The 14,255-nt window shown below is 41.9% G+C and overlaps 1 protein-coding gene across 1 annotated transcript; it reads left to right on the top strand.

Moving 5' to 3' along the window:
* Positions 1-299: 299 nt before the first annotated feature.
* Positions 300-13,577, top strand: antxr1b (ANTXR cell adhesion molecule 1b). Its single transcript, XM_041960068.1, has 18 exons — positions 300-583; positions 2,879-2,950; positions 3,034-3,105; positions 3,213-3,294; positions 3,413-3,446; positions 3,731-3,810; positions 4,205-4,273; positions 4,364-4,444; positions 4,554-4,614; positions 5,287-5,385; positions 6,718-6,787; positions 7,022-7,100; positions 7,764-7,859; positions 7,969-8,010; positions 8,144-8,236; positions 10,930-11,088; positions 11,919-11,999; positions 12,715-13,577. The coding sequence occupies exons 1-18, from the start codon at positions 429-431 to the stop codon at positions 13,093-13,095; spliced, it is 1,806 nt and encodes a 601-aa protein (XP_041816002.1). The 5' UTR covers positions 300-428; the 3' UTR covers positions 13,096-13,577.
* Positions 13,578-14,255: the final 678 nt, after the last annotated feature.

Genomic DNA, 14,255 nt, shown 5'->3' on the forward strand with positions numbered 1-14,255 from the left:
TGTTTACCACTAAGTGGCGCTGATGTGTAGGCTGTAGAATTGAGGAAACTTGCAAGAAAAGTGAAAGAAAAAAACAAAAGTGTTTGCAAAAACAAAATAAAAGCTGTAGCGTCAGTAACTCACCCACTGAGGCTTTTTTATTATTTCGCTGATGTGATCTCATGGTGCTGTGTGTTAAAATGGTTTAGTGTGGAGAGAGAGGGAGAGGAAGACTTAGTCCCACCAACTTCACTCCTCCTCTGCCAGCACACATCTGCTGCTGAGGAGATGGGACTCTGATCCAGAGAGGAGCGCTTAAAGCCTTGGAGATCGCTCTGCACAGCATGGCTGACTTCAGCAGTGTGCTGTGAGGGGGGAAAGTGGGCGAAAATCTCCAACTGTTTACCTTCTCTTTGGTTGATCCGGTGCTTTCTCTTAACCTTGGGGTGATGTCCCAGTGCTGGTGCAGGCAGGTCCTGCTCAGTGTGGAACTGGGCATGCTGGTGGCGGTCCTGGTGGCTGGTGGTACAGGAGAGATCCATGACAGGAGGGAGGCAGGGTCGTCGTGCTACGGAGGATTTGACCTGTACTTTGTTTTGGATAAGTGAGTGCTGCTACTTTCACTTTACAGAAGAAGGCTTTTGATATTTGGTGCATGACTCATCTGAGGTTTTTTGGAGACACAGGTGCAAACATTCAAGATGATCTCCGGAGGCATTAATGGGCTGCTACTTGCATAAAAAATATGTGCTACTGTACTATAACCAGCAGCTTTTAGCCTGTTGATTGTGAGTATTGGTCTCTCTCTTGTGTTAAATCAAAATAGCACAGCTCAATGTTGTCAAGCCAGCTCACACATGTATATACATATGCACAATATATGTTTATATTGAACTTACTTTCTGCTCAAGGTAGCGTTTTAGAGAGCTTTGCTAAAGGTGAAATCTGAAACATTCAGTCGTCAGATCTGTTGATTTCTTGTGGTACAGTGGGTGATGTGCATCCACGACAACATTTCATAGCTCTATCATTTTCCAATAGTTGAAACTGAGGAGAAAACCAACTAATAGCATTGCAATTCAATGTCACTCTGACCAGCAACAAAACAGGGCTGCGACAAAGGATGTGTTTTCTGAAATGAATCTGCTAATTTCTTGATTAATCGTACAGTGGTTTGGTCTATGAAATGTTTGCCGTGATATAAACAGAGAAAAGCAGCAAATCTTTACAGTAGACAAGATGGAACTACACAATGTTTGGCAATTTTGCTTTAAAATGATATAAACTATCAATTAATTATCACAATAGTTGTAGATTAATTTTCTGTAAGTGTTAGAGCTCTGTTTGCAGTGCTGCATCATTTGAGTTCCCAAACAAAGGAACAGATTCCTAGAGGCTTGAACGTGAGCTCAGTCATAAGTTTTAAATTACACTGTCTGTGAAACTGTCACGACGCTAACGTGAAGCCCCTGAACAGGTCACATCAAGTCAAGTGCTGTTGCTTTGTAGGTCCGGTCATAGTAAACATTCAGTATGAGGAACTTAAAAGTGGTAAGAATTGACAGTGTGTTTACACAGTGATGAATCACTTGCAAAGCGCTCATGCATTCTCTTCAGTGATAAAGTGCACTGCAGGGAGTCCTGTTGTCCAACTGCAGCCACGTTTCACAGAAGAGTCCACATCATATCCCAGCTTCAGCTCTCTCTGCTTCAGTCTGCTGAACCCTTTCTCCATTAGAGCCAGATGTTCCAGCGATCCCGAGTTTTTGGCTGTCTGTGCGCTGGGACTCACATCACAGGATAAATGAAAACATACGGGAGCGAAAAGAAGAGGAGAGGCAGTGCAGCGTGAGAAGCGGCCGCAGAAGCTTCGCTTATATTGCCTCTCAGTTCTCTTAAATGACCGACTTCTGCCCTAAAAGCTTCCTCTGATTGTTCAGTCGAGTCTGCACCTGTTTTCAAAATCAGGCCACGACATGAAGCCGTGCTCATCCTAGAAAACAACGTGGCACTTCAGCATTTGCTTGGAATTTGAAAATGAGCTGTGAAGCCACATGTGAAAGCGTGGAAATATAAAGCATCACTACTCCAAAGGAAACACAAAGGCTGATATTGGCCCCTCTATGTGAAATTTCACTGTGATGAATGCAAAATAGGGCTCATATTCATATATATACACAGTACATAATGAGGATTCGTGGCACAGCAGCAAAACAAATGTGCAAAAACCAGCTACAGTTTAACAAATCATTAAATTTTGGTATCTAAACACTTGAAAGACTTGTTTGTAACCTGAGGCTAAATGCAGTACTTTTGATCAGGCACAGGTTTTTTACTCAATCATTTAATTCATTTTTTAAGGAAAACATGCAGCCAATTATATATAGCCAATTCTAGCCTCTCTAATCTGAGAAGATCCTGCTTTTCTGTGTCTTATATGATAATGAAGTCAACGTCTTCAGGTTTTAACCGTTGTCTGGGCAAAACAAGCAGCTGGAAGATGTCACTTTGGGCTCTCTGAACGTTTCTCTATATTAGACTTGGCAGATTAATTATTTATGAAAATAACCCTTAGTTGGAGCTCTATATTAAGTTGTAATGTAAATACAGTGCAAGAATGATGCAGTCCTTGATCTGATCACATCACAATCTCAAAAGCCTTCAGCTTTAAAGGGGCATTCCACCTGTTTATGCGTGATTTCAATTTGTATATACAGTTAAAGAGCTTGCAAGAAGTCCTTTAACTGCATGGAAGTGCAGTGTTTACAGCATAGAATAGGAGAGTGCAGTGTTGTATAAACATAAACATGACTGCATGACATAAAAACATAGAAACTGGAATTATTTGTTCATGAATCAATAAGGTCGTTAACTGGTCTTCCTTGAATGTTTGCCTCAGGTCTGGCAGTGTGCAACACTACTGGAATGAAATATATTACTTTGTTGACCACCTGGCTCACAAGTTTATCAGGTAGGTCCACACACAAACATCAGGTGTGAAAGAGAAATAGAATATGAGACATGACAGTCGCCTCTTGTTTTTTTTTTTTCCAGTCCTCAGCTGCGGATGTCCTTTATTGTATTTTCAACAGAAGGAAGGACTCTGATGGCACTAACAGAGGACAGGTACAAACAGACAGCCTTGCCTGAACATCAATATGTGCTGTTTAATAGTTTTATCCTCTAATTCAATGAATATGCATTTTCATTCTCTGGACTACGTTGCTGATCAGAGAGCAGATCCGGGCCGGTCTGGAGGAGCTGAGGATGGTGCAGCCAGGCGGAGACACCTTCATGCACAGAGGTTTTCAAAGAGTAAGCCATCTGCTAAGTCAATGGGAAACTGATCCTGCTCACCCAACCCTGCCATCTAACTTTTAAATGAGACTCATTTAAATTTATAGCCACTGACGCCTCAAAACTTCTCCCACAGGCCAGCGAGCAAATATATTACGGCACTGGAGATGGTGAGTATAACATTTTCCTTCTTAGCACTTAATCAGTCCTTCTCCTCGCCACCGAGTGTTATCCAGTCATCAGAAGTCCATTCAAACAGATGGAAGAATCATCAGAGAGAAATAGCAAGAACCTGCTGCCCTTTCCATCACATGACTATTGTGTTCAAGACACATTTTCAAACGGCTTCTTGTTTTGAAAAGCACATTAAAGAAATGACTTCCACCAGGAATGAGAATGATTTTGTAACATTATTTAAACGTCTGTTTTTTTCCGTACTGGCTCTGACTTTCAGGTTACCGCACAGCCAGCGTTATCATCGCCCTGACGGACGGCGAACTGAGAGAGAACCAGTTTGACCTGGCACAAAGAGAGGTGACGTGAAAACCAGTTAAGCTGTGTAGTGAAATGAGTGGTGCACATTTTAAACATTGCATTAAAGCACTATTAACAACTCAGTCCTTAAAACAGAGTTGATATCGTCCCAAACCCCCTCTGCCAAAAGCTAAAAATACATAATGCAACTTTATCATTATTGTAACAATACATGATATTTCTTTTCTGTTTTTACTTGAAAATAATATAAAATTAAAAAACTTAAAGGGTAAATCCTCACTGGATTGCATACTGCAGGAAGTGTTGCTGTGTTGCCCTTTTTGAACTTTGAAGTTAAAGAGCAGTCTCCCCGCCTTGATTTAGTGAGCGTCCATCAGTTCACTGCAGCTTATTTGTTCATTGCTTCTTCCTTTAATGTCGCATTTTAAATCAGGCCAGCAGAGCGCGCCAGTTGGGCGCCACCGTGTACTGCGTGGGAGTGAAAGACTTCAATGAAACTCAGGTAAATCAATCTGTCAACCACTAAACCAGTCGACCAGGAGGAATACTAACAATAAGACGCACGAAATCATTCAGTCATATTTCTTGACAGCTTTCGACGATAGCTGACGGCAAGGATCACGTCTTCCCTGTGAATGATGGATTTGAGGCGCTGCAAGGGGTCATTGACTCGGTACGAAACACGCAAGCATGGTCGCATGTTAGTGGTTAAATGCTTCACCACAGGATTTAATCTACTGTACCTTTAGTTCATGTTTTTATATTAGTATTTTCCTCTTCAGATCTTGAAGAGATCTTGCATCGAGATTCTGGCAGTAGAGCCCTCCAGCATCTGTGAAGGAGGTAAAACGGCACCAAAACACTGAACCGTACACACTATACTGTAAACACCTGTGGTTTTTATATCACATTTACTTTATAATGCTGCAACTGAAAGCCACAACCTTGATTCCAAAAGAATTGGACACAGTGTAAAACATAAATTAAATAGAATGTGATAATTTGCTTGATTTTTGTAAATATCTGTTTATTCTGAATTTGATAAAGAAACACGTTTCAAACAAGTTGGGTCAGGAGCAACAAAAGACTGGGAAAGTTGTGCAATGCTCCAAAAACACCTGTTTGGATCGTTCCACAGGTAAACAGGTTGATTGGTAACAGGTGATAGTATCATGATAGGGTATGAAAGGAGCATCCTGGAAAGGCTCAGTTGTTCACAAGCAAGGATGGAGCGAGCTTCACCACTTTGTGAACACATGATTGCATAAAGGAGATTACTACATGGGCTCAGGAGCACTTCATTATCAGTAAACACAATTCGTTTGCAAATGATTGCATTCTGTTTTTATTGACTTTTTACTTTTGTGGAATCAAGTTTGTACATACAAGCATATCATACAGTATATTGATTGACATATTGATGACTCTACACAAGCTTCTTCAAAAATATTGTACAAATTGCATCACCCACATTGAGAAAAAATGGCATAAATGTGCACTTTAATCCCACCTCAGAGTCCTTCCAGGTGGTAGTCAAAGGAAATGGTTTCCTTCATGCCCGAGATGTCCAGAAAGTTCTCTGCAGCTTTCGCATCAATGACACAGTTACTTTGAGTAAGTACATGCTCCAAAGTCTTCATTCACAAATTTGAACTCTGTGTTTTCTTGCACTTGTCCAGGCAGATGACGACTACAATTAGAAAGTGCACTGCTCATGTGTAATGTGAAAGCAATCACTTGTAGTGACCAGATACAGTAAAATAAGTGGACGAAGCTTCTGGAATGAGTGAAGACCCTTAATTTCTCTAATGCCCAGCAGGGGGCGACTCCACTGGCTGCAAAACAAATTCCAATTCAATATAAGCATATGGGAAAATGACCCTAATTCTAACTTATTTATGAGTTTATGGTCTCAGTCGCTAGTTTCAGATATTCTTCTGTACAGCGTGCAGTGTTTATTTTGATAGACGATGAAGCAGGGTTTGTTTTAGGAATGGCTACTTTGAGTTTGACAAGTCGTTCTCTTGGCACGTCCTCGGGTTCTCAGTCCGATCCAGTCAGGATCAAAGCTACGGCCAAGATGGCGACAGCCATAACGCTAGACTTGAGGCTTCAAGGTGGTAGCCCACAAACCAGTTGGTGGTGTCACAGTGGGTTTACGTTCGGTAGTGATAAACATACATACATACATACAACCACATGAAATTATCACCTGACTCTGCAGTTCTAATGTTAGCATTTTTCAGCTAATTGTTTGGTTTTACAGCTTGCAGTGGGTTTGTTTTTTTTTTGTTTTTTTTTTTTGGAAAACATTACATACATGATATGTTTATCCAAATTATATTAAGAAGTAAAGATCTGCATCATAGGTGTGTGAATCCAAACTTCACATAAAATTCATCCAACTATTAATAGACAGAATAGAAAAGCAGCAGTTTTTTGGGTTTCCACTCAGCAGCCATTTGCATCATTGTGCAGGGTTTATTTTGGCCAACACAGATGGGGGTGGGCTGGGGGAGAGCAGCTCTTTGTGGCTCACAATGATTTAAAACCCCCTCCTCCGCAAAAAGCCCTCAGCACCATCTTGCTTTGAATCAGCTGGTTTAACGCTCAGCACTTCTCAGATGTCTGAAGAGGAATGTGGATCTCATCAGCGACGAGCGTGTCTTTGCACATACTAGACAGTCAGTCAGGGTAAATAAACCTCAGCGCTCCCTCATTTGCTTCATTTTCCATAAGGACAGGAAGTCCAGGAATTTAATAACAAAAGGAATATTTTGAGGCTTGAATCTACTGACGTTTCAGGACTGGTAGAGAAAAGTCAAGCAAGGTTTTCCCTTTGCATCAATTTCACTGTTTTCTAAGGATATTTATCTTCAGATGCACAGTTTACTCTCGTTACAGCATATCATGATACAAATTTTCATGTTAATTCTACTTCTGCAGTGAAAAGACCTCTGGTGGTGCAAGATATCTACCTTTTGTGCCCAGCTCCTGTTCTGGAAAAACAGGGAACGTAAGTGATTCCTGCTAACTGTCCACAGACAAGGGCGTCTGGCTTAAATTAGACACTAACTAAAATAGTAACCTCATGTCAGCATCACAACTTCATGACCCACAACGCTGCAGATCTCATGATAATGAAAGCAATCTGTACAATTTATGTAACATTTTAAATTAAAATAGGAAAAAAAAGACAAAATGAAGCACATATTCATCGTTCTCATTCACTCTTGTACCATTTCTGCAGGTCTGCCACTCTCCACGTCAGCATGAATAATGGCCTGAGCTTTATATCAAGCTCTGTAACGATCACTGCAGTCACCTGTGTAAGTGCGAAGCAGAACAAGATTGTAATAAAAAAGCTGAACATGTTAGCTTTTGGCTAAAAGTATTCTCTGAACTTCAGTCTAGCCTTTGACTTAAGGATGCTGAATGTTTCCTTCTGGCTACTAGTACAGTAAATTATACACTGTATTATTTTATTGCTGCCCCCAGAAACACTTTGTCATCACAGGCTCTTTTGTTCCCGTAAGCATCAGCAGTTTCTTTCAGTTTATCTCTGAAGAAGTGTCCAAGGCTCTCATCACACACGTCTGCAGCTTCAGCAGCTTGACCTCCCGCTTCAGTTTGCAGCCTTTCATTAGCGACCTTGACTCTGACAAGATGCTGTAAAGTTTTAAAGTAATCCATAATGTCCTCTGCAGCCATTTTCCTCCCTGATAAACATCACTGAAAACACTTTGAGGAGAAATCTATATGATGCCAAGTCATCTAAAATACTTCACCTTTTCTATGTAGTTTTGGTTAAAAGTGAAAGTTGTATCAATATAAAATACACATAACATCATTAAGTGAGACATTATGATTTGGTTCTATTTCATGTGCTGTTTTTGTCATTTTGTCCAGTTAATGCACAGCTCGCTATGACCACAGACATCAGTGAGTGCAACTCACCTTGTTTATGTCCCCGTATCTACTTTGCGTTCCAGTCTGATGGGACCTTTGTGGCGATAGCTCTGCTCATCCTGATGCTGCTGCTCACCATCGCTCTGCTGTGGTGGTTCTGGCCTCTCTGCTGCACCGTGGTACGTTGGCCATCATGGATCCTCTCAGAGAAGAACATGTGACGGCGCACCAACCATTCCTTGAGGCTTATAATACATATTCCTTTTTTTTTTTTTTTTTTTTTTGCAGGTCATTCATGAGCCGCCTCCTCCAGTAATAGAAGACATCTCTGCAAGTGTTTTTTTCTTCTTCACCTCTTAATGACAACATGACACCCTTATTAATTTCTTTATGACACACCTGCTCTTCAGCTATAGTCTCATCTCTTTGCTTTAGACATGAATACCGTTTCCTTCCTCTTTAGGATGATGAGGATGGCTTTCCCAAGAAGAGGTGGCCCACGGTGGATGCCTCGTACTACGGAGGGCGTGGAGTCGGAGGCATCAAGAGGATGGAGGTAGAAAGGCAACCTGTCATATATGCAGCCAGATGATAATTATCATGCAGACACACTGAAACTGAGTGTTTAGTATGCCAAAAGTTCATACTGTACTCTACACTCATAAGAGCTATTATGTGTACATCAAAATTATTGAATTAGCAGCAAAGGTGTAGTTGTGGAATGTAAGTACATTTACTCAAGTACTGTACAAATTCAAGGTACTTTTTTACTTCTTTACTTGAGCATTTCCATTTCATGTGACTTTATTCTTTTACTCCACTGCATTTCTCTGTTACCAGTTACTTTGCAGATTGCAATTTTTCATTCCCCTCCGGTCCAGTGAAAACCACATATCTCCAAATCTGGTGATTCTGCATTTTCTGGTTAACTGAAGGATTGAATGTTCCTTTACAGGCTGACAAAATTCTCCTTCTTAAGATAAACTTTTAAAAAACCCTCTTGGACCAGCTGCAAAATGCATCGTCATAGAGGACAGCATAAATGAATCTATTAGAGTTGAAGGATGATACAGGAATAGCTAAAACCAAAGAATATGCCACATGTGTATTTAATTTAAATTTTAAGTCTCTTTTATAAGACGGACGTGGCCAAGAGGGCCGCATGAAAACATAACAGTTAATGCAATATAAACATAAACAAGCCGAAACAACTGTCACACAGTGAAAGAGTTTAAACAACATCCAGCAGGTTTGAGTTCTATCAAACGATGCATTTAGAAGCAACACAGTGACCAAGAGTCGTCTTAAACAACAAGATCATTATTATACATAATGTAATTCTGCTTCTTCCAGTATTGAATTAAAATGTTTAAATATTTACATAGAAACTAATGTAATTTGGATCAATTCGGCTTCGGGTTCATAGACCAAACGTGGCAATCTTAACTCTCGCACTGGGCCAGTTGGGAGCTGTTGAGAAACGGGAGCGAGATCAAACACAAGTACAGCAGGAACACAAAGGGCAACAGGAAGCGACTCATTCCTTAAAAGAGATGACTGTGCAGGTCCATGCTGGAAGAGACTGAGTCACTTTATTGTTGTGGCTAGTTTGGAGAGCCAGTGAGAGTTGAGATGTGGCCATCTGGCCCCTAAAACTGCAAAGACGACAAATCTACGAATGTTTGACAGAAAGAATTGGACTGTTTTAAGGCCCAGAGGCGAGGATGTATGTTTGCTGCTGAATCATGCGGGCTTGCATGATTTGTTTGTTGTGGTCTTCAGAGAAATTAAGTTGCCCGTCAGTGAAACCTTGCGCAAAGGCTTGCATTTTGCTGCATGAGACGGTAAAAGTAATCATCTCGATTTTCTGTGAGGAAAAGAAGGGGAAGGTAAGCAGTGGAAAGAAAAGTTCAAAGTCGTGACGTCAAGAGAAGCGGTCAGACATCCAAGCTGCACGATACCCGAGAGCAGCCGTCAGTCGAGCAGGAGGTGAACAGAAGTGAGACGTTCGCAGGTCGGGAGGGACCAGGTGTGGCAGAGGGTCAAGGCGACAGAAGTCAACCTCTCGGTGTGCAGTGCTTCACAGGCTGCAGTGCAGTCAGCGGAGTCTGTGCTGTGAACTTGAAGCGCCACCGCTTCCAAACAGAGCAGTGGAAAATATGCACAACTTCATTTAAGTGTTTTCTCTGCCAAGCTCAAGCCTTCGCGGCTTGTCTGTGGCAGCTGCAAGGGAGCAAATCCCAATAATGAACTTCCAAGGTTGCTTTGACAGTACTGGTTTCACTCCTGATGTGATGGATCATTCCTGACGTTCGTGTGACATTTGACGTTTGCTTTTTTAGTGGCTCTGAAAGCATCAAGGTAATTATGTTGCCAGGAAAAGCTTTTAGTGAAACGGTCTTTACCTTTGAGAACGCAGACTACCTGTGTCAGTGGGTCTGTGGGTGAATTTGGATGTCTTGTGCCATAAAACAGGTTCAAAGATAATTGCTGCAGTACACGTTCTCTGAGAGGTTAAAGAAAAATGCCAAACCTGAAACTTTGGAAAATAAAGTAAACTTTGAGGAAAGGCAGCCAACTTCTGTTTTCTTGTGGTTTTTAGAGAACTGGGTTCAATCAAATTCCCGGTAGACATGCTGCAAACATCTGCATACGCAAGGGAGGAGTAATCTTTTATATGTAGGAATTATTCAGCAAGTTGTTGCAAAGTTCAACATCCTTTACAACCGTTTCAGTCGCTGGATGCGGATGCAGAGGCAGCAGTAGAAATGGTTTGAGATTATAAGCTCAAATCCGATCCCAACATCGTTCTGATGTCATGAAACTGTCTTGTTATCTCACACCAACAAGTTGAGCCTGATGGGCCTTAGTTTTCCAGGTCATAAACCAAAGTATGGGACAAATTAAAACTTTTCACCAGTTGATTCCACTAGAGGAAAAGTTAAGGGATCACCAAAATGATTGCAATTCATCCTCTGGGCACCATTATTATCTGCTCCAAATTTCACAACAATCCATCCAACAATTGTTGAGATATTTCAGTCTGGACCAAAGTGGTGAACCAACCAACCAACAGATCAACACTGCTAACGTGGCTACAAACACTGCTGCTCTCTGCAGCAAGTGTAACCAATTAGGATAGGAATGTTACAGATAAGTCAGCTATTTTGAAGCAGTTTGACTCTAAATGACTGCCTCATATTTGGGACTGACTGCAGCACAGCCCTGAAAGCTTCTGCTTCTGTTCAGGTCCGATGGGGAGACAAAGGCTCAACCGAAGAAGGAGCCAAACTGGAAAAAGCTAAAAACGCTCGAGTGGTGATGCCCGCGGAGGAGTTCGAACCGCCACGGCCTTACTACACCCTGCACAAATCTGTCCGCCCCCAGAAGTGGTACTCCCCTATCAAGGTTCACCTGTTTTTCACTTTTTTTCTGTCATTTTAATTAAGTTATTTATTAATTCGCTCAATCTGACACCTGACTTCTACTTTTATCTCATGTTTGATTCTGTCATTTGTGACCAGATGTCTGTTCATATTGTGCCTATTTTAAAGTTTTGTTCATCATATCCATGACATAGATTTAGTTTTCAAACTCCTATATTATCTTGATATTTAAACTAAAAAATCTTGGCTTGGGGTCCACTTATTAGCTTTTTCCAGAGCTTTCAACCACACCTCATGCTCCTCAGTTTGATCAGTTGTCATAGAGATGCAGAACTGTAGCACATAATGTTAACATATGTACGTATGATGCCTGTTCCAGACTTTTTACAGCTTGGTTTGACATTTAAGACCTCCTCCTTACGACGGTGCCTATCCACCGTTACCTAAAATATATTTCATTCTCAGTGTTTCCGCCAGTGATGTCTTACCAGGAAATAGTTAACAAAATTGGTTTCCTGACATATTAGTCAGCTGGATGGATGGTAATAAGATCCAGACATGAACTGAGCTAACCCCTGAATATGGAATCACTTGAGCGGGTGTTATTCCTGATAAAATACATTCTTTGTTTATCTGTCTCTCTACCATGTAAAGCTTCCAATGCACGAATCAAAGAGAGACATCTGCGGCACGAAGTGTCACAAATAAACTCTTTGTTAACTTCTAAAGGATTGTTTTTGCTGCACTGCTGGCCAATGCATACACATTGTGTGATTATTCTGGCTGTTCTCAGAGATCATTAGTATATTTCACCATTTTTCATTTGTACTGTTGTGTGCGATCTTCCTGCAGGGCAAACTGGATGCTTTGTGTGTATTCCTGAGAAGAGGCTATGACAGAGTGTCCGTGATGCGACCTCATCCTGGAGACAAGGTGAGGCGAGCCGGAGATAACGCAGGGATAGAAAGTCAAGGCGTGACGCTCTGATTTAAAAAACAGCATCAGCTCCTTACAGCTGTAAGATGAGTGCACGCTCATTCAAAACAAAGCAATTAATGGGATTGTGAACCAGCTATGTCAGCGTTTGGCAGGCTGACGTATAAGAATTTGCCAGAAAATGAGGGATAAGGGAAGTTTGGATCAAAGGAGGCAGTAAAAACCAAATTAAAATCTTATCTTTGTGAGATTAACCGCAGTTATTAAAATGGAGTAAACATTCCGAAAAAGTCAACACTTCAAATTATAAGAATTGCGACTTCAAAGAAACCCTAAAACTGGTGTAGTTAGCAGACAAAGGTGAGAATAGCAGCAGTATTGTCTGGAGGAATGCTCTTGTCTGCAGAAGTCATTAGGGGTGGATGCTGCCTCCCTCCTCCAGCTCCCAGCGTCAGCACGGCTGGGCTGGCAGGAATGCTGTTTCCTTCCATGACACTCACTAACAGAGGAATTTCCTCTTTCCATCTGTTGAAAGAAAACCTGCCAATCGCTGTGCCACAGATTTATGAATTTTACATGGGAGTAAAGTGAAGTTTCTTGCCTTCACTTTTCTTTACATCCTGCATTGCACGGTTAAGTTCGTCAGCAAATCGAGCCTCTGCAGCGACCTCTGACCTTTCTGCGCGCTGACCCAACCTTTTCTGTATTTCAGGGCAAGTGCATAAACTTCACCCGAAGCAAGTCCTACCCTGCTCCTCGCTATCCCATCTACAACCATCCCTCCACGCCCGTCTACACTTTGCCCCACAGCTACCAGCCCCGTCCGTCAGACGACGACAGCAACCTCTTCAACTTGCCCCCTTCGCCCACTTCAACGCTCCCCCCTCTGCCGTCCACTCCTCCCCCGGCCTCCACCAGCCCCCCCATGTACACGCCACCTCCAAACAGAGCCCTGCCCCCGGCCAACGTGAGCCCAGCCTCTGCGCCCCCGTCCCCAGCCGGCCCCCTCCCGCCCCCACCTCAGGGTCCACCCCCGTGTAGAGCGCCTCCTCCGTCACGCCCTCCTCCACGCCCCAATCACGAGAACCACTGATGACGATGATTAAAAATTCAAGGGGGAGGATCTGAGCTTGGGGTGGAAACCTGAAAAGACCCTCTCACTGTGCGTCTGTTCAATTAATCCCAAAGACGGAGAGAATTAAAGTGACTGTAAGATGCTGGTGATTCAACACCTGCACGGTGAAGACTTTCAACATTTAAGTCTGCTTTCCGAAACAAGTGGCTCACGCATGACGTGCCATGAACCAAGACTTTTCTTTTTTTAAGTCTAGAAAGTGAATATTTAGTGTAGCAAGCACAGCTTTGGCTTTTAAATGCTATGGGAGCTAAGCAATTCTTACTTTTCATATGTCTTCCTCATATCAAATCGGACAAATTGGTCAAGCATTGCCATGTGCTATGAAGAGGTACAAACTTATTTTATAAGCTTTTGACCTGAAACTAATCTTTGCACAGTGAAAAACAATATTCACAAGTTTAAACAGCAGCAGAAGCAGCTGCGTCATGTGTGTTATACATGCAAGTCTGTATATTTTGTGAATGAATATTCATTAAATCACAGAAATATATATGTATACATCGTATTGCATTAGATGTTTGATTTCCATGGGCGATGAAATATTTCTAGGTAAAGGCAGGAAGGGCAGGTAATAGCAATAGCAAGTAATAGCATCAGGCTTGTTCACAGAGAGACAAGCCTGATGCTATTAATAAGAAAGCTTTAAAAAAAATCAATAATGAAATCGTCTTAAAGTAAGTCTTAAAAGTGAGACAACCAGAGACTTTAATCTGTAAAACTGTCTGAGAGAAGCTCTTAAAACACAAGAGTTACATCTTTGGCAGCGTGTGAGGCTGACTGTCAGCAGCTGCTTAAATGATGTAGCACTGACAAATCTGACCTCTGGAAGATCACCCTGAGACTCATTCAGCAGCCAGAACAGCAGACTGCAGTCTTGTGATGTGAAGATGTGCTCATACCAATAAGATGAGCACAGATCAGTAAAGAGCTGTTTTTCCCACTTTCCCTTTTTTTTTTCTCCACTCATCACCATGATTTCTCCTCGCCAGAGGCTTTATCAGGACGATGACGGATGCACTGAAGGTGGTGAAAAGGATATTTCACAACACTGAGCTCAATCACAGATTGATGCTGGACAGATTATTTTAGGCTTTAACTCAGAACCACAACTCTAA

This window comes from Chelmon rostratus, chromosome 19 (assembly GCF_017976325.1).
Source record: "Chelmon rostratus isolate fCheRos1 chromosome 19, fCheRos1.pri, whole genome shotgun sequence".
NCBI lineage: Eukaryota > Metazoa > Chordata > Actinopteri > Chaetodontiformes > Chaetodontidae > Chelmon > Chelmon rostratus.